Source organism: Metopolophium dirhodum, chromosome 5 (genome assembly GCF_019925205.1).
Source record: "Metopolophium dirhodum isolate CAU chromosome 5, ASM1992520v1, whole genome shotgun sequence".
Lineage (NCBI taxonomy): Eukaryota > Metazoa > Arthropoda > Insecta > Hemiptera > Aphididae > Metopolophium > Metopolophium dirhodum.
The window spans coordinates 25,239,449-25,260,635 of record NC_083564.1 but is presented as its reverse complement, the minus strand read 5'-3'; the positions used below and the strand labels follow the sequence as shown (position 1 = coordinate 25,260,635).

The 21,187-nt window shown below is 27.9% G+C and overlaps 1 protein-coding gene across 1 annotated transcript; it reads left to right on the top strand.

Annotated features, from left to right (window-relative positions):
• Nucleotides 1-12,493: 12,493 nt before the first annotated feature.
• LOC132944818 (arylalkylamine N-acetyltransferase 1-like) lies at nucleotides 12,494-19,622 on the top strand. Its single transcript, XM_061014333.1, has 4 exons — nucleotides 12,494-12,643; nucleotides 16,289-16,496; nucleotides 17,737-18,013; nucleotides 18,783-19,622. The coding sequence occupies exons 2-4, from the start codon at nucleotides 16,304-16,306 to the stop codon at nucleotides 18,979-18,981; spliced, it is 669 nt and encodes a 222-aa protein (XP_060870316.1). The 5' UTR covers nucleotides 12,494-12,643; nucleotides 16,289-16,303; the 3' UTR covers nucleotides 18,982-19,622.
• Nucleotides 19,623-21,187: the final 1,565 nt, after the last annotated feature.

Sequence of the window (21,187 nt, the reverse complement as noted above, 5' to 3'; positions counted from 1 at the left end):
TGAAGTATTTATATTTATAGCTTAAATACCTCATTTACCACTATTAAAATAATAACATTATCTGTGCATAAGCGTTGGTTTTTATTCAATATTTTAATTTTCAAGCGAGATATGAGCATTTTTAATTTTTGAAATTTCACATAAGCATATTTTGCTTGAAAATGCAAATTTCAAAAAATCGCTGAAACACATTTAATCTTCTCATCTAAAAGTTTTATAATAGTGACCTATTCACTCTACTATCAAAACTAACAGCACACTATTGAAACTAGTGAACGACAATTTGATATGTAAGACTAATACAACAAATGTATGGGTAGCGTCCTCTTAAGTGTAATAATAACCAAATAATCAGTGTTTAGTTGTTACAGTTAATCTCAGATGATGTAATAATTACCAAGTAACAACCAAGCAACGTGTTCAAATAATATGAAATTGAAAGTCAGTCGTCTGAAAAACACGCCATGATAAGTGATAAAACCATATAAGATCCAGGTTGACAAATGTTTTTTGCACGATAAATTTATAGAAGACAGAGTTTTCGAATCACTACCTTTTGTTCCACAAATTGTTTTCCAAGTCATTTTCTTCCAACGATATTAATTACCAAATTTTACCTTTGTTTATATAATGAATATTCCTATTTTACCAGGAATCATGATTATTTTTAATCGTGCTATTTACATATTTTGTTTCAATGCGTAATATTATTATACCATTATACCTATTATTCTATGATTATACATATTTTGTTGACGTATATTAATTATTCCAATGGATGTTTGTTCCATAGTTTAGTTGTTTCACAAGAATTATTATACAAACATTTGTAACAAAATATAACTTAAATATTATCATATTCAATCCACGGACTTGAGATCTTCCGTGCCCCGTGGTGTTTCAATGGCACTATGATCATAGAACAATATGATCGTACATAAATACATGATAATACAAGAAAAACATTTGAACTGCATTTTTGGTTTATGTGTAGACATGATACCATGTTGGATTGCACAAAACATTGAATGAATCAATAGCACGGACTAAGATATCTAAGTCCGTGATCAATAGTGAGCTAATGGTCACTTAAACAAGATTTAGTGGCCCGTGATTGGTTCATTAAATTTTTAGTGAATCATTAAATTCAATAAATTGTTTTTATAATTTGTTTAAAAAGGACTGCATAAGTCATAAATTCTCTTTTTCAAATATTTTAAAATGTAATACAAGATTCCTTCTAAGATTATCTACTTTAATCAAAAATGTCTAAAAAAAAAATGTCTGAAAAAGTCAAATTGAATTTATATGAGCGTTTGAATTCAAATTTTTACAACATTAAATATATTCATTAGACTTCTCATGTAGCGATTTTCTCATTTTGTTGTAATTCAAAAACAAATAATTGTAGATACAGTGGCGACGTCAAGGCGGCGCGGGACTGCGGAGGGGAAAGCGTCGCTCGGAGCTTCGACATATACTTGGGGCGTCCATGCTTTTGGCGGCAAAACCTTTCCGCATTCGAACAGACTGATTGGTGTTCGGTGTTGACCGCCATAACCAAACTGTACCTGTCGGTTGTCTCTGTGCTTGCCTCATGCCTTACGTATACAGAATGACCTATAATGCGGGAGTGTGCGAAGTGAACACCCGTGGCTATGTCACCTTTGTCCCTACACCTGCGGCTGCCCCATAAGTCGTTGATGTTGACCACATGGGGGGCGAATCGGTTTTCGCCCAAAATGGACCTTTTGGTTTTTGCCCAAATGACCTTTTTTACCCAAACACAAAAAAGAGTGATTTGGTTTTCGCCCAAAGAAATATTATTTATAGTAAACGAAAAAACATTTTGGTTACCACTGTCTATTAATATAAAAAAAAAAACAACAAAATGCATTCTAGTTAAAAGCTCCATATTCTAAATTAAATATATGTTAGGTAAATGGCGTTAAATGGAAAATACCAAATACACAGGTAATTAATGTTCTCAAATACTACAATTTGAAAAATGATGTACCTATAGGTACAAAAAAATGCTGCGATTATTTAACTGAACATTATATTTCAGAAGACTTTTCCTCCTAAGCTTTGGGCATGTAACTCTTTAAGTCTTAGGCTAACTACGAATACATGTGAATCTTTTCACTCGCACTTTAATAAAAACTTTAATACAAAATTACCGTCTATCATGCCATGGTTGAATATTATTCTACAAGTTGCTTCTAATTATTATTAGACCACACTAAATTAAGCTAATATTTTTAAAGGAGAAAAGTTAGCTAGCGGATTGCATCAGCTAGTAAACGCTACTGCATACTGACAATTACCACAGTGAATCTACTACACAAACGGCGTCTACGGTCTACGTCAACAGGTTAATACAACGCGGTCGGGTACATTATTACATTTTTATTACATTATTACATTTTTATTACATTATTACATTTTTATTACATTATTACATTGATATTACATTATTATGTTATTAAATTATTACATTGTTAGTACATTAATACATTATTACATTATTATAGAACCATTAATTATTTATTTTACAATACGGGACGAACCCTTTAATACATGCATACATATCATCCATGTACATCTACTTGGCAGTTATCGCGAAAATTATATATTATGGGAAAATGAATATTAGACCTATTATAATAAGAAGTACACTACCAAAAACGTGAATGTGATAATAATTAACTAAATGGTTGAAATGTTTTTTTACGTGATACCAAACCGAATGGCGGCGGCGTGGACGACCGTAGATCCGCGGTCCGTACATCTCGTACAACTCGAAGATGTCGGGCTCCGGGGAAGTTGCAGGTGAGGATCCTTCACAGTCAAATTTGGGAGCTGGACTTGGAGGCACGGGCACGGGGATATTCGGAATTGATACAGTGCATGACCCGCTGCCCTCCGGCGAACCATGTGGACTGTGGAACAACTCTGGAGCATCGCCATCTGGATTTGTACGCACGGGGATATTCGGCGTGGATTCACACGGCATGCCATCTAGCGAAATCTCGGAATCATGATGTTTCGTATTATCACTGGTGACCTGCATACACTCTACATTTGGCGTTGATCGGCTGCAGCCGATCTCTGCAAGTGTCTCGCCACCATCCAAATGTTGACACACAGGGATATTCGGCGTGGATGGACACTGCCTGCCGTCCGTCAAACGTTTGGATTCACCGTGTTCCGATGATTCCAGTCTTCGTACATCGTTGCTGACCGGCCGAAACCTTAGATTCGGCATTGATCTATACTCAATCACTGTCGCTTTGGCTGTGGAATCAGTATCGACCAGGGCCAAGTTCGACGTAAAGACATATCTTTCATGCACCCGTAATCTCTTCAAATAGCAGCTTCCAGCCAAAGGTTTCGGTGGGTTGTTTCGGAGGTCGTTGAAAACCTGTTCCATTGTTTCATTCTTGGACTGGATGTGGATGTCGGACATATTAATTTTTCTGATAATATTATATAGGCAGAACAATTAACATACGTTTTAACTAGTTGACTGCTGACTGAAAAAATATTAGTAATGAACGCAAGAGATAAATATTGACAAGTGGTAAATATGTGACATAGATACGAATTGTTGATTTTCAAAACGTTAATTTACATGGCAACGTTATAATATGGGTACGATAATTATTTATTACATTTTTTTTAGTTATAGGGACCTACTGATCAAAAATACAAAACTAAAAGTTTTTTTTATTGTTTAAAACTAGTTTAAGAAAATATTATTTGATGTTTCACATCTGGCAGGCGTCCCGCAACGGCTACGGTTTTTTCATTATAAAAAACTAATAATTTGTATTAATTATAACTAGGGCTCGGATTTATATGTAAATACATATTTTCTCTGAGACATGATAAACTAATTTCGGCAAGTGATAAATTCGTTTCACAAGATTTTTGATAAAATGAGCTATATTTGATTTTACATATTGCCATAAGTACATGTTTTTACATATTTCTCAATAATTCCATTTTTCTTACATATTTCGACAATTTTTTCATTTACGATTTATTATTTATTAATACAGACTTGCCCATGTTTCCAAAAGTACAAAATAGTAACAAAATAATACCAATTCTTAAACTTAATCTAATCTACTGTCGATATATGTTTGATATTTATGACCTAATAAAGATAACGATTTATTAAAACGTGTTCGCGTTTGAAGTTCTAACAGTTGACAGTGTACCTACAGTAACGAACGGGCCGTATTTTAATTTCGTGGGTTTAATCTGTGTATTAAACAACGTCTTAATTTACGTGTAACCAATAATGCTGAAAGTACGATCATCTAAGACTTGCAAAGCAACAAAATATGTTGCTGAATTTCCGGATGAACATTTACAAAGTGACGGTCAAATTTTGTATTGTGCTGCATGTGAAAAATCAATAGCGATTGAACAACGATTTCAGGTAACACAACGTTTACAAACTAATAAGCACAAAGAAAACAAAAATAGAAAGCTGACATTCAAACAAAATTTTTTGTCATCTACGTCTTCCTCAGTTTCTAATACATTAACATCGATTTATGTCAAGCTTTTATTAAAGCTGATATTCCGCTACTCGTGAAAAAAAAAATGGAAAAAATTCACCAACAAACGAAATGACACGAGTCACGAACAAATGCTAAATGGTAACTGAATGTTTAAATTATATTTTAAAAATACAATACGGTCACAAAATCCATATCTTATTGATAATAAATTATATAGATTAAGTCGTAAAATCCATATCGTATCCATAGTAGGCACTGTAGTGTAAAATATAGGTATCTGTTATCGGTAGATCACACGTTCTACCTACAACACTTTATCGTAGATAGCCATTTATCGGTAGATCACACGTTGGACGGGTCCATCGTAAGAAATTAAAAAATAAATTTTTGTTAATTAAATTAAATACAACACAAGCTATCCCTAACACACCAGTTCTTACATCAATTGTAAATTTTAAAAGGTAATCACTAATCAATTTCTAAAACAAAGATCCCACTATTATCTAGGTATGCATTATTTTTCAGAAAGTTGTTTTACTATGCTTCACCACCAGCGGAATAGAAAAAAAATTGCATTGTTATTAGGAATATGACAAATATATGAATTATAATAGTTTCTTTCACTTGTTATTTAAATACATCCTATACTTTTGGGTCTGCCTTAATTTACGGTTAGTTATTTGCAGTCAACTCCAATGATATCAACAGCTAATAGTGGAAGTCGTATAGCGTGGCGATAACGCTGAAGTAGCTTGGTAATAATTAGTTTACACTTTAACAAAATAATACTGATAAACTTATTGGAAAAACATTACTACTGAGCTGGGAAAGTGAATCTAGTTGGTGCATTTGGGAGGTCAAATTTTCAAATTTTCAATAGTTTTCAAAAGCGCTAGGAAAAACAAATGAAAAATTAAGGAAAAACGGGAATTATTACGCAAAATCTATTTTCGAGAAAATCGATTTTGGTTTTTGGTGTAACTTTAAAACAAATGACATTGTTTATATTTGCATTTTCTATATACTATAAAATTTTTAAAATAATTTTATTTGTTTTGAACTGTTTAGGAATATTTTCTGTTTCCAATTTTATTAGTCTTTTAGATTCTGAGCGAAGCGACGAATGTATTGATTTTACAATGATGTGTGTTTTTTTTTTTGTTTTGTGTCAGAGGACACCTTTTAGGACACTAAAAGTGCTTGGATTTTCTTCAACAGTAACTTTTCTGATAGGAAAGTGAATCTAGTTGGTACTTTGGGGGGTCAAAAGTAAAACTAATTTTTTTAGTTTTTTTTTCTATAAATATCAATAAAATTTTATTTGTTGGGCAAAAAAGCGTGAATATTTAATATAAGGCTCCTGATACATCGTTCTAATGGCAGTTGAAAAATATTAAAAATACATAGGCACAATTTTTTTTTATAAGCATTTAAAGTTCAAATTTTGAGAACATTTATCAAATTTATAATTTATTAATTATTTTGTAGTTAAAAATGTATAAAATGTTTAACTTTTATGGCTAAGGATTGAAAATTTAAAACAAGGCTCCACGTAAATAGGTTATATAGAAATTAATACAATAATATAAATAAAATAAAATGCTGTTTTAGCCACTAATTTGTGTTTAGTGGTTATTCTCTAAACAATCCAACTTGTCGTTTCTGTTTAACCTATAATTCCGTTAATCTGAACCTGAATATGTTAATTTGTAAATAAAAACATTTGAAATTATTACAAAGTTACTTATATAATCCTTAATTAAATATTTTCAGACATATGTAGTATTTTGGACGTATCATTTTTGAATTGAATCATTTTTCTTATAAATTAAGACAATTTTAATTAGATATTTTCACAATTTTTAATTATATTTGGCACAGCGGTTGCAAAGGGGGATCCTCTCCATGTCCATTTTTTCAATATTTATAATTACTTAAAACAGTAACCATAAATTGAATTTTTAATGATTAAAATTAGTGTGTTGAAAATCACCTACATCTCTCCTCGCCAGTCAGGGATACAAGTGGGGTTGCAAACGTAATATACAGAGTGAAGATAAGATTCTGAGCGGAGCGATGAATGTATTGATTTTACAATGATGTGTGTTTTTTTTTTGTGTCAGAGGACACCTTTTAGAGCAGTAAAAATGCTTAAACAATCTATTAGGGTTATATAGTTATATGTATAATACATTGTATATATTTTACGTATATAGATACATATAGGTACCGAGTGTATGTATCTAGGTATATAGTAGTATACATTAAACATTTAAAATATTAAAATTAATTCTAAATACACAGGACTGGGTGAGTTAATTATTTATTTTTTTTAACTCAGTTAAGTTAATATGCATACACATATAGTATATATTGTATTTTTAAGTACAGAAGTTACCTATCTAATAAGTAATAACTAATAAATAATAATAAATACCCAAAAATAACAAATTAGTAGTATATTTAGTTGTCTTTCAAACCGATATTATTTGTGTAAATCATAATACGATGAGTAGGTTTTTTTTATTTTAATGTTTTAACTATCAACGTGAATACTGGTTACTGTGAAACCAAAAGTTCACAACTGAATACTGTTAAAATTACAGGACCACATCGACATCGCACAAAACCGTAAAATCGTAAAATCAATAGGTAATTGGTTTTTATTTTTAGATTTTAGTGTTGGTATTTATTTTTTCCCGAAATGACGACGTCGTGCATCGTCGATTGTCGATAATAACAATTGTATAGCATATATAGGCAAACTGAAACTATATTGTATTATTATGTCTATATAATTGACCAAAGACATGGTAACAAAATAGACTCAAATAATGAAATGTAAAAAAATTAAAAACAAAACAAATTAACTTAGAAATAAAAAATTAATGAAAAATGAATTCGTTAATTTCACGTTAATTAAAAAATAAATTTCGTAAGTTAGTAGTTAAGTTAAAAATTATTATTATCACATCATTATCATTATCATTCGATATATTTTAGGTTTTGAAGGTAAAATAAATAGTAAAACTATTTAAACCCCCCTCCCCACCAGAGCAAATTTGAATGTACGCCACTGCTTCTGTCATATTCTGTTATTAGGTAAGGTATTGGTCATACTACGCCCGAATTCGGCCGTATACGTCCGAATATACTAATTCGATTGAATCTATTTATAATGGTTACACTAGTTCAGAATAATTAGGCCGTAGACGACCGTTAACGGGCAAAAACAATATTATTTGTTTTTATCGGCCGTTTGAAGCCGAAAATGGATATTTCCCGCGCATCGTCTACCGATCCGAAATAATACCAATATAGTTGAACAATTATTATTATTAAGTTTCATTGGATTTCAGTATTATTATTCATCATTTACATCAAACACTAGTACGAAGATGGTACGTCGCTAGTTTTTGTGTTTCATTGCCTGTGTTTTATTGTTATTTTTATTGATTTAAAAAACGTATCTTTGAATTTTGAAATAATGGTTGATTGCAAACGACTCATTAGTTTAGTTTTTGAAAGAGAATCTATATGGGATTCTACTAGCAAAAAAACACCATAATACAGATATAACCAGGAAATTGAAAAAGAAATGCAGGTCAAAAGTAAGTAAATATAAAAAAAAGGTGGATAAGTGGATGTCGCTCTTCTGTACAGTAGGTTACAAGTGGGTCACTGTAATGGATGGTGTTAAATTTGAATTCAATGATATAATATCATTGTATAAGAAAAACGATTCTGAGCGAAAACGGTCAGTCAGCCTATGATTTTACCAAGTATATCTGATGATATTATTGTGAATAAAGTAATTTATATATAACCTATTTACATAGAGCCTTGTTTTTAATTTTCAATCCTTGGCCATAAAAGTTAAAAATTTATAAATTTTTAACCACAAAATAAATTAATAAATTATAAATTTGATAAATGTTGTCAAAATTTGAACTTTAAATGCTTACAAAAAAAAATTGTGCCTATGTATTTTTAATATTTTTCAACTGCTATTAGAACGATATATCAGGAGCCTTCTATTAAATTTTCAAGCTTTTTTACCCACCAAATAAAAATTTATTGATATTTATAGAAAAAAAAACTAAAATAATTGAAAACTGACAATGTCCGTAAACAGCTCAAAAAGAGTCAAATTATTTTATAAATTTTATCGTGTATAGAAAATGCTAATATAAACATTCAGTCAAAATTTCATGTCCCCACGGTCATTTGTTTAAGAGTTACACCAAAAACCAAAATCGATTTTCTCGAAAACAGATTTTGCGTAAAAATTCCCGTTTTTCCTTAATTTTTCTTTTGTTTTTCACGTCACTTGTAAAATTACTGGGAAATTTTACTTTTGACCCCCCAAAGTACCAACCAGATTCACTTTCCTATCAGAAAAGTTACTATTGAAGAAAATCCAAGCACTTTTACTGTCCTAAAAGGTGATGACAGACACAAAAAAAAAAAAAAAATAAAAAAATAAAAAAAAAAACACACATTATTGTAAAATCAATACATTCATCGCTTCGCTCAGAATCTAAAATAAATTTAATTTGAAAATGTATAAAATATTGTAATTGAGATTATTGTTTATTATTATTATTGTGATGGTGGTAAACCTGAAATAAATTTGATAAATAGATCATAAATAAAATACAAATTTAGGTAATGAATTATATATTACACGTACAATTTAACAATTTTTACTTTTATTTTATAGCTCCAACAGTTGTGAAATAGTCTTTAAAAGTATCACGTATTATGTATACTTCCGTTCTTGATCTGTTATTACGTTTGACGATACTGAATGTTTTTCTGAGTTTATAGTTAGTTGGGTCACGACGGACCTGATCCAATAGTGTTTCATCTATACCTTCTTTATTGATGATAATATTATGCAAAACATAACTATATCAACATGTTGTTCCGGGTTCATTTGAAGTTCGGTTTTTAAACATCTCCATTACGATACCAAAATTCCAAAAGTGCATTCAATCATACGCCGAGCTTTGCTCAAACGGTAATTAAATGTTTCTTTTGCCGAATTCAAATTTTTATCAAATGGATAGGGTCTTAATAGATACTCTTTCAGTGGATATCCTTGATCACCCAATAGAACAAATGGCACTGGAGTAGTTGTGTTCGGTAATGGTCTGTAATTAGGTACATTGAAGGATTTAGCTTCCAAATTTTTAAAAATATTTGATTCGGTAAATATTCCACTATCGCTCTGTCGTCCGTATGCTCCTATATCAACCGATATAAATTTATAATTGGCATCACAGACTCTTTGTAAGTGGACAGAAAAATAATCTTTGTAATTATAAAACATCGAACCAGAGTTATTTGGGCATTTTATACGAATATGTTTGAGTCAATACATCCAATACAGTTCGGGAATTTCCATAGTTTCTCAAAATCATAATATGCAATTTGTTCAAATAATTCAGTGCTTGGGAACGACATATGAATGCTATAAAAAACCTCCCAAATAGCATTACAAGTCTCGTAGATAATTTTACCTATTGTATTATGGGCCATACGGAATGAAAATGACAACGCTCGATAAGATGTGCCTGTAGATAGATACCTAAAAAAATACAAAAAAATAAACATACATTTCCTTGAAAAAAATAAGCAATTATTGGCAAAACAAATTAAAGAACTTCTTAAAGTTTCAAGTACCCAGGAATAATATTTTTATAATACTTACTACTAAATTTGAACTTAAAAAAAAAATGATAAATGTATATGCATATTATGTATTATGTATTTTTAATATGTTTAAACTTGTAACAATTATTTGTGCAAGAAGCCTTGTATTACATATTTCAACTTTTTTAACCTAACGAATACAATTTTTTTTAGTTTTAGATTCTGAGCGGAGCAATGAATTTATTGATTTAACAATGATATGTGTTTTTTATTTTAAATTTTTTAAATTTTTTTTGTGTGTGTATACGATAAGTATAGTAGAAATAATGTTTCAGTTTCAACTTCAGTATCTTGTTCGATTGGATCTTTTAAAGATTGCAACTTTGAGTATTTTATGTCTACGCAGATTATTCCACGAATCTACTCGAAAAAGTACATTTAAATCTTTGTTAAATATTATGTAATTTTTTATTTTCATATATATATGCATGCATTTATACATGTACCCTACTTACATTATACTAATTACAGATCACAATGGTTAGACTGAAAAGTTATTAATTAAGTATTTTTTCTTTTGACGGGTAGTGTTGGAGATAATTGTTTCAATTACCCCCCCACAAAAAAAAAAAACGACCAAATTACGCCACTGGACCGTAGATATATGACATTTTCACTGGTTGTCTAATTAGTATTATCGATACACGATATAATTCGATCAAAATATTTTGATTTGTTTTGAACTGTTTAGGGACATTTTCAGTCTCTCCAATTTTATTATTTTTTTTTCTATGAATGTCAATAAAATTTTATTTGTTCAGTAAAAAATCTTGAAAATGTAATGCAAGCCTCCTGATATATTGTTACAATAGCAGTTAAAAAATATTAAAAATACATAGGCACAATTTTTTTTTACAAGCATTTAAAGTTCAAATTTTCACAAAATTTTTCAAATTTTAAATTTAATAATTGTTTTGTAGTTAAAAATGTATAAAATGTTCAACTTTTATAGCTAAGGATTAAAAATTTAAAACAAGGTTCTACGTAAATAGGTTAATATATAAATTACTTTATTCAAAATAATATCATCAAATATATTTAGCAATACATGGCTGACTGACCGTTTTCGCTCAGAATCGTTATCTTATACAATGAGATTATTTTTTTTTATTTTTATTTTTTTATTTGTATAATAAACGGGTAAAGACCCTTTTGTGTAAACAATACAGTACAGGTTTAACATTTAAGTATTTTACAATTATATAAATATTAATTATATCAATAGATGTTTATCTTCTTGGCAAAACGTTAACAACGAAAAAAAAAATGTATATTTTATAAGCAAGTTAATTTTTTATTATAATATTAAAAAGTTATGTATTATTTCTTTTTTAAATTGAAAGTACGAAAAATTGTTATTTTTATTTTTTTCTTATCAAGTTGTTCAATAAAAGTTTTTACTATTTTATACTGATATATTTGTTCAATAACTTTATTCATGTTAAATTAAATTTATGTAAAAAAAAAAGTAATTATAGCTCGGAAAATTATAATTATCTCATTTCATTAGTTATTTTATATATTAATTGAGAAATTATAAAGTAATGATTATTAACAATAATACTAATACTAATACAAATAATAATATTTACCTTAAAGTTACTACAAGTCTTTCTTCTGGAATGATGCATTTTCTGAAACTTCAAACTGCAATACTTTTCTAACCAATTATTTCAATTAAAAGTATTAATGCAGATTTTACTAAATTTTAGAGGGCCATAGTTAATAAACTAGCGAACCAAAATTGATGATTTGACTATCAAAATGTTCAGATAAAAAAGCTTTACTAGAATCCATTAAAAATATAGTAGTTGCCATTTGAAAAAATAAAGTTTATTTTCCTATAGGTACACCTGCGTGATTAAACATTTTGAAATTATTATAAAAAAATTGCCTGTTAAAAATAAAGAAACACGTCTTTTTTCATTTTAACGAAATTCCATGTCATCGATCCATAATCGTTAAAAAAACACACTTTCAAGTACCCAAGAAAAATATTTTTATATTACAAAGTAACTAAAATTGATAGTCTGTGTTTAAAGCTATATAGTTTCTATCTAAAAAGCAGAGGCGATTACCATAAACGATAAATGTTAAATATTTTAAGAGATTGCTACACCAATCAGCTCTGAAATTGTAATTCACCTGCATATTATATCAAAATAAAACCTAAACAGATAATAGTACCTAATACGATAACGGTATAGAGATATTCGAGGCCGATGCACTGTTTGCAGGAGTATACGATAACCAATAAGTACTTTAACTTTTACTAAGTAACTATAATGTATTATAATTTATGATTTATAATTCAATGATTGGTCGTTGAAGCGATACATCGGTCACGCGTTGATACGAACTTTAATCAATTTAATGACAATAGTGTTAAGGTAAGTATTATTATTTTACATTTTTGCTAACAATTTTTGTCGAAAAAAAATGATAAATTTAACTTAAAAGTTTATACAAAACATAATGTTACATGTATTTAACATATTAGTTTATTAACATTTTTTAATAATAAGTATTTTTAAATATTTTGTTTATATAAGTTTATATCATATAAAAAAAATTATTCAGAATCACTAGATATGTTTCAATAGCTAGACTATGTTTTCTAGACTATGTTTTCATAAATACTATAGGTATACAAAGTGATTTTTTAAGCATGATTACCCCGGTTTTTATATTTTATAGTACATTTATTCTAATTCCTGATATTTTTTGTACTACTTTAAGGAGTGTCCTTTTTTACGGGATATTATTTAGTGGACGATTTTCTTGAAAAATCTGAAGTACTCGAAAATATGTTCAAGTGCGTATTTAAAAATTTCAGAAAATCAAAATTTGAATATATGCATAATGTAAGGATAAAAGTAGAGTGAGAATACTTAAATATCACCATGTATATACACATTCGTATTTAAATCAGAATTATTAAAAATTTTGATAATTTCATACATTTCTATTCGAAGTTGGTTCGACGATTTAACTAGCAATGGATTTATGTGAACGTTCTTGATGTAATACATCCCATTTAAAGGGAGGACTTGATTTTAGATCTTTAACAGAGTTTAACTATCTGGTTATAATGATGTAGGTAAGTACCTACAATAAAATAACAAAACAGAACCATGTAGTATTATTATTTATTAGTGTTAGGGTAAATTACTTTTGAAAATAAAATGTCGTTAGTCGTTACATTAAATATTTTGATTTGAATTACATAACGACTAGATAAGTAACTATTAAATAATATTATGTAATTTTATAGGTTATACTTTATAGTGTCGAACCTATATAAATTGTATACATGTTTATAGTTATAAGCGCGCGGTATATCATTGATATTTTATATTGTACATTGTTAATATATGCACAAACAAAATGTATAAGTACCCTATTATACGCCGTATATGGTTTCTGGTGAGGTATAACCGTATATAAGTCGAATAATATTGAGTTATAAATGTAAAATAATAATGTTAATTATTATTATAGTTTACTAATAAGTTATAATAAATTGTTAATACATTTTATTTTTGAATAAGAATTCTTTAGAATTTAGGTAATACTATTTTCTGGGATCTTTGATAATATTGTTGATTATTATTTATTATATAACAATTTCAGAATCGAATATAAATTGAAGTGATTTCAATTTTTCACAAAGATCCTAGCCCAATAGGGTTTCTTATACATTTTACATTCATAACTTATTTTAATAACGTGGAAAATAACGCATCACTTCATAGAAGTTACTTTTGAAATTAATTTCGTTACAATAGCGTTAATTTAAATGAAAGACTACAACATAACTAAAAAAGTAATCCACTAATGTATTATAATATGGTAAAAATATAGCGGAATAAAAATGAAGGTAAACATTAGTAGTCTGCACACAAAGAAAATTTGAATTTATACTAAAAAAAATATGATCTTTATTTACCAGGCCCTGATATTATGATACCTGCTTTATTTCTGAGCCATATATAGTTGTTACGGAATAACAACTCCAATTTACAAATTATTTTGCATATACTTAGAGACGGGAGTGTTTCCTTCAGCTTGGAAATCGTCATACATTACTCCTAGTGGACTAGTGGTGACAAATTTAATATATCGAATTATCGACCAATCACTAAACTGAGCTGTATCCCAAAACTATTCGAGAAACGTGAACATGATAGAATGTGAACTCTCTGATTTTTTAAAAAATACTTTCATTGATAACCGAAATTGAAATCAGTCGATACAAATATATTAGTGTTTTACACAAACCTTATTGATAATGTTTCTAGTCGTAGTCAACGTACAGACATAAAAAAGGCCTTTGATTCTGTGGACCAAAATATTTTAATAAAAAAAATGAATAACTATGTCCTACATGGAAAACTTCTTCAGTGGTTGTCGTAATTTATCTCTGCTAGAACACAGATAGTCAAATTAAACATACAAATTCATTACCTATCTTCTGGTGTATCACAAGGTGGACATTAATCGCCACTTTTATTCCTAGTATTTAAAATGTCTTTACAGTCGTTACACTCTCTAACTATTTACTATTTGCAGACAATCTAAAAATATTTTTACCGATTAATAATCTAGATGTCTGTGCTAAAATCCAAAATTACCAGGATAATTTAATTGAATGGCTCAAAATAAACGGTATAAATATGTCACTTAATGCTGAAAAATTCAGGAAAATTACATTCTCCCGTAAACTAAATCCAGTTAATTACAGTTCCAAATTAATGAAACTATGTTACAGATTATTAATAAAATTAAAGCTTTAGGAATTATTCTATCATTTGACTTATCTTTTGAAAGTCTTATTGAAATTATCTGTGCTAAGGTGATTAGGAATCTTGGTTTATTAGAGGTTCATGTTCAACCTAACCTTGTTAAATGAGATTAATTTTTAGGTTCCAATGATGAACAATCGCACAGAAAATACGTTCACCATACCAACTTGTACACAAAATATTGTCCTAAATAGCCCTATTAATTATAAATTATAATTTTATTATTGTAATAAATAATGATGTTTATTTACTATGCCACATTGTATACAATTTGTAAACAATTGAATATTAATACTTATGTCCCCTGTACTATTTCCCACCATGCGTTAGTATAAAAATAAATAAATAAAATAAAAATAAATATTTATGAAAATTAAAGGTAAGTTTATCCTGGTACTTAGTCTGAGGTTATACATAAACTAATGAAGGTGAATTGACACTAGTTTTAAATAATTTATTAGTTAGGTATATACAAAATAATATTTTTTCGAAAAACATTGTATACCTACTTAATTAAATACTTATATTAAATAATAATTCGTGTTTTAAGAAATACAAGTTTTTATGACTAACTAAATACAATTTTATTATACAACACAGATTCGTATTAAAAACTTACCTGAATTTAAATTTAATACCACTACTTGAGTTTTATAAACGATACAATAATTAAATTGATATTGATAAACCTATATGTACTTATGAATTATATTTCATCAATTAGAATTGAATAATCTCTAAAGTAAACATGATATTATTATCATCCGTCGTATACCAAATGATACTCATATTTCAAAAAATATCAATGTGTTTAAAAAAAAATCACTTACATAGTTTCTAGTCGTTAAAAACAACATTTTTAAAATATGTATCTATATTTTTTAATATTTTTTATCCTTAACATTTTTAAGGTTTTTACTATTTTGAATGACAAAATAGGTACAGTTTTAATTTCAAAATATTTTCCTAAGTATTTCGATACATAAAAATCAAATTTAGGATGAGTTGTTTATGAGTTATAACTTATAACTACTAATCTCAAATTCACATGAAGGGTGTGGAGTGGTGCGCGATTATATCGCACAACATGTTGGTCCACTCATCTTTACTTAAAATACCTTTAACTTGTAAACTACTCATCCTAAATTCGATTTTTATGTATTGAAATATGAATTTTAAAAGTGGTTCGGAGCTATACATTGTAAACCAAATATTATTTATTTTTTTCAGATATTGAAAAATAATATGGATGAAATCAAAAACAACAAAGTTTCTTTTAACATAGTCCCCATTACAGATAATGATAAACAAATTATCCAGAATTCGTTAAGACAGTATTTTTTCCACGATGAACCTTTATGTGTAAGCTTAGAATTAATAGAAGAAAGAGAATCATTAATAGAATTTGAAAATTTTTGCACTGATTTAATAAAATATGGTGAGTTAATAGATATTAATTATTATCTAATGGCTTATACATAAATTTATTTTTTATTTTAATATAGCTTTTAAAGAAAAGTTATTACTTTTATAAAATATAATAAATAATATATATTATTATCCACTTTGTAGTAGGTTTACCTTAGTATGAATGTATGATATTATTATGGGCGGGTCCATTTTATTCATCCAAAAATGAGATACCATTTTCTCCAATAAGGAATCAAGAATAAAAATTATGTTTATGTTTACAAATATAATAGTTATTAAAATAGTTATAAGTTTTAACAAATAAACATTTAAAAGAAAAATGTACCTATGAATTATTAATATAATTATTATGTACCTATATTTTTTAAATTTTACAATAGTTCGGCAACACCTGTTTGAAGAAAAGAAAATTTAATATTAGACAGATGAACTATTTTACTTTTTGTGTTACTTAATAGATTCTTCGTTTTCAAATTTAATAATTAGGACAATTAGGTACATTATATTGATTGATCGCCGTTTGTTTGCTCGTTTTTAAATTTTTTTTGGAATATGAATACTTCTTATTTTACAAAAATATTTGTTTGAATTTGTTTTACAATATTGAACCACATATTTGGTTTTTCTTTATAAGAATATTGGCAAATGGAAAATGGACACAATTCTAGTACAAAAAAAAGTTTTGAGGAAAACAGTGTCTCATTTTTGGAGGATAATGGACACGCCGACATCAATGGCTATGGCCATTATTGTATTTGTATGTACCTATACTTATTTATACACTTATACCTACAATAATACAATAATATAATGTCATAATGTGTTAATATGTTTCGGTGTTGGGAGATGAAAAATTTAAATAGATGAATTATAAATTATAATGTCGGTTTTATACGTGTTATGTTCCAAATTCGGAATTATGTTCCTCGTTTTATTTACCAAAGACCGATGGATTTTTTTGGATTACCTATACAACGCTTATGTAACCCAAAAATATGATTACAGAAAAAAATACTTTGTAACAAAAATATATAAACATTTTAAGTTAAAATTTGGATGGAATTAAATATTATTTTAGATTTTAGTTATTTTATTGTAATTTAAGTAATATCGAACATGTTTTGAATTTGGCTCAAATAATATGAATACAGTTATGTAAAAAGTAGCCGAATAATAAGAATTGTGTGTCTATTTTAAATTGAAGTTGGTATCATTCATAAGCAATAATACGATTTTTTTCTATTTAGGAGTATCGTTTATGGCAATATCTGTAGATACAGGTGAAATGATGGGTGCCGCGTTGAATAGCACAGTGTGCAGGAGTAACGAAATAAAACAATACGGTGACGAGAACAAAAGTTCGAAATATAATGATATTATGGTTATCTTAGACAAAGCTGGACGAGAAACTGATGTATTTGGGCAGTATCCAAACATAGATCGTATGATGGAGTTAAAGATTATTACAGTTAATGAGGAATATAGAGGACTTGGGATTTGCAAAGCCCTCATCAACAAGTCCAAGTATATCAAAAATAATTTGTTCCTATAATAACATAACAATAATAATTGCAGGACAATATTGATACATGATTCTAGACATCAATAATATTATTGTTGACTTTAAGTACCAATTTTTCATCTATATCTTTCGCAATTTTTTATTTGTGTTAGTTAAAATTATAAATAAAAAACATTATGATGGTATATATTATTTATTCTCAGAGTTTTTAAGTTAGATTATGTTTAGGCAATAACCCGTCATTGCTCTCAAATTGTTGACAGTTAATATTTATCAGTAGGTAGGTCGGTAGGTAAGTACTCAATAGCTCTTGTCTAGATGAGCAGAGCCTGGCAAATGCTTTTAACATTCTCAGTCACCATTATTTTGTTATTGCCGTTATGACTTCTACCGATTTTGGAAATCAATGTTTCAAAACCCTCAAAATGTTTTTTCACTTATGCACATATTATATGGGCTGTATATAGCTATTGTAAATTCTAATTTTTAATTTATATATTGGTCATGAATCATGATTAATATTAGCCCCTTCCCTAACAGAAAAAAAAATATATTTGACTGTGTATGTGCCCGAAATAAACTATAAAAGTGGTAAGTGCCGAAAAAAAAACACTAAAACATTAGTTTCTAATTATTTATTTAAAAAAATACATACAATTATTTATATAATGTATTGTCCAATGTCCATACAACCATACCATATTATATTTACACACTATTGGTGATACCTATACTTGATTTATATTAATACAATAATAACTTAATTTCTAGAGAGTTGGCATTGGAGTTAGGGTATCAAATGATGTACGTGGAATGCTCCAGTCATTTTACTGCAAAAGCTGTTGAAAGATTTGGATTTCAATGCATATATTCGTTGTCTTATTCGGATTACGTGAACAAGCAGGGTGAAGTGGTGTTCAAGACACAGCCTCCTCATACAATTTTCAAAATCTATGTGTTACTTCTCTAATATAATCAATATTTATTAACCTTTCATAATTCATAACAAGTTAATGAAATACATAATTTTTTTTTAATGCCGACAAATTTGTGATTTTTTTCTATAACGAATTTTTATTTGTTAAAGAAATTGGGAATTTTTTTTTTAATTTAAAAAAAAAACATCAAATTGTTTACATCAAAAAAAAATTATTTCACTTAGATAAGAAAAATAGCTTGTTGCCAAAAATTGCACAGTAAAAATTAAAGAAAATTAAAGAAAATTTTGATATTGATGATCTTAAACTAGTAGTTACTGAAGATGTGTACCTACCCAAATTTATATAAATTGGAACAAGTAGTATTCAGTATACGTCTATACCTGTTAGTTGTGCAACCTTCGAACGTTAATTTTCTTCAATACTTTAATCATCGCATTTAGCTTGTCTGAGAACAATAATGACACAAGAATGATATTCAAATTTATAAGTATGATATAAGTATCGAAAGAGATATTATTATATTAAGAGATGTAACTAATAGACACAAAAACAATTATTGTTACATTTTCAGCAACTAGTAGAAAATTAGTATTGATTTAATATTATTTTATATGATTTATATTACTTTATTACAAAATGCATAATAATAATAACAATAATCGAAAATGAATTATAACTGAGATTTATTTATAAATTATAATGAACAATATTTTACGAATATACAAATATACATTAACTTATAACATAAAATATAAAATGTTCTCGTTAGCGGTCACGGTCCACGGTATTGTTATTGAAGTATTTATATTTATAGCTTAAATACCTCATTTACCACTATTAAAATAATAACATTATCTGTGCATAAGCGTTGGTTTTTATTCAATATTTTAATTTTCAAGCGAGATATGAGCATTTTTAATTTTTGAAATTTCACATAAGCATATTTTGCTTGAAAATGCAAATTTCAAAAAATCGCTGAAACACATTTAATCTTCTCATCTAAAAGTTTTATAATAGTGACCTATTCACTCTACTATCAAAACTAACAGCACACTATTGAAACTAGTGAACGACAATTTGATATGTAAGACTAATACAACAAATGTATGGGTAGCGTCCTCTTAAGTGTAATAATAACCAAATAATCAGTGTTTAGTTGTTACAGTTAATCTCAGATGATGTAATAATTACCAAGTAACAACCAAGCAACGTGTTCAAATAATATGAAATTGAAAGTCAGTCGTCTGAAAAACACGCCATGATAAGTGATAAAACCATATAAGATCCAGGTTGACAAATGTTTTTTGCACGATAAATTTATAGAAGACAGAGTTTTCGAATCACTACCTTTTGTTCCACAAATTGTTTTCCAAGTCATTTTCTTCCAACGATATTAATTACCAAATTTTACCTTTGTTTATATAATGAATATTCCTATTTTACCAGGAATCATGATTATTTTTAATCGTGCTATTTACATATTTTGTTTCAATGCGTAATATTATTATACCATTATACCTATTATTCTATGATTATACATATTTTGTTGACGTATATTAATTATTCCAATGGATGTTTGTTCCATAGTTTAGTTGTTTCACAAGAATTATTATACAAACATTTGTAACAAAATATAACTTAAATATTATCATATTCAATCCACGGACTTGAGATCTTCCGTGCCCCGTGGTGTTTCAATGGCACTATGATCATAGAACAATATAATCGTACATAAATACATGATAATACAAGAAAAACATTTGAACTGCATTTTTGGTTTATGTGTAGACATGATACCATGTTGGATTGCACAAAACATTGAATGAATCAATAGCACGGACTAAGATATCTAAGTCCGTGATCAATAGTGAGCTAATGGTCACTTAAACAAGATTTAGTGGCCCGTGATTGGTTCATTAAATTTTTAGTGAATCATTAAATTCAATAAATTGTTTTTATAATTTGTTTAAAAAGGACTGCATAAGTCATAAATTCTCTTTTTCAAATATTTTAAAATGTAATACAAGATTCCTTCTAAGATTATCTACTTTAATCAAAAATGTCTAAAAAAAAAATGTCTGAAAAAGTCAAATTGAATTTATATGAGCGTTTGAATTCAAATTTTTACAACATTAAATATATTCATTAGACTTCTCATGTAGCGATTTTCTCATTTTGTTGTAATTCAAAAACAAATAATTGTAGATACAGTGGCGACGTCAAGGCGGCGCGGGA

What these genes read in the sequence shown, in the direction of transcription:
- LOC132944818 (XM_061014333.1), top strand. Translation starts at nt 16,304, where the DNA reads ATGGATGAAATCAAAAACAACAAAGTTTCTTTTAACATAGTCCCCATT. An exon ending in CACTGATTTAATAAAATATG is followed by an intron (nt 16,497 to 17,736) that starts GTGAGTTAATAG and finishes TTTTCTATTTAG; the next exon opens with GAGTATCGTTTATGGCAATA. An exon ending in GCCCTCATCAACAAGTCCAA is followed by an intron (nt 18,014 to 18,782) that starts GTATATCAAAAA and finishes CTTAATTTCTAG; the next exon opens with AGAGTTGGCATTGGAGTTAG.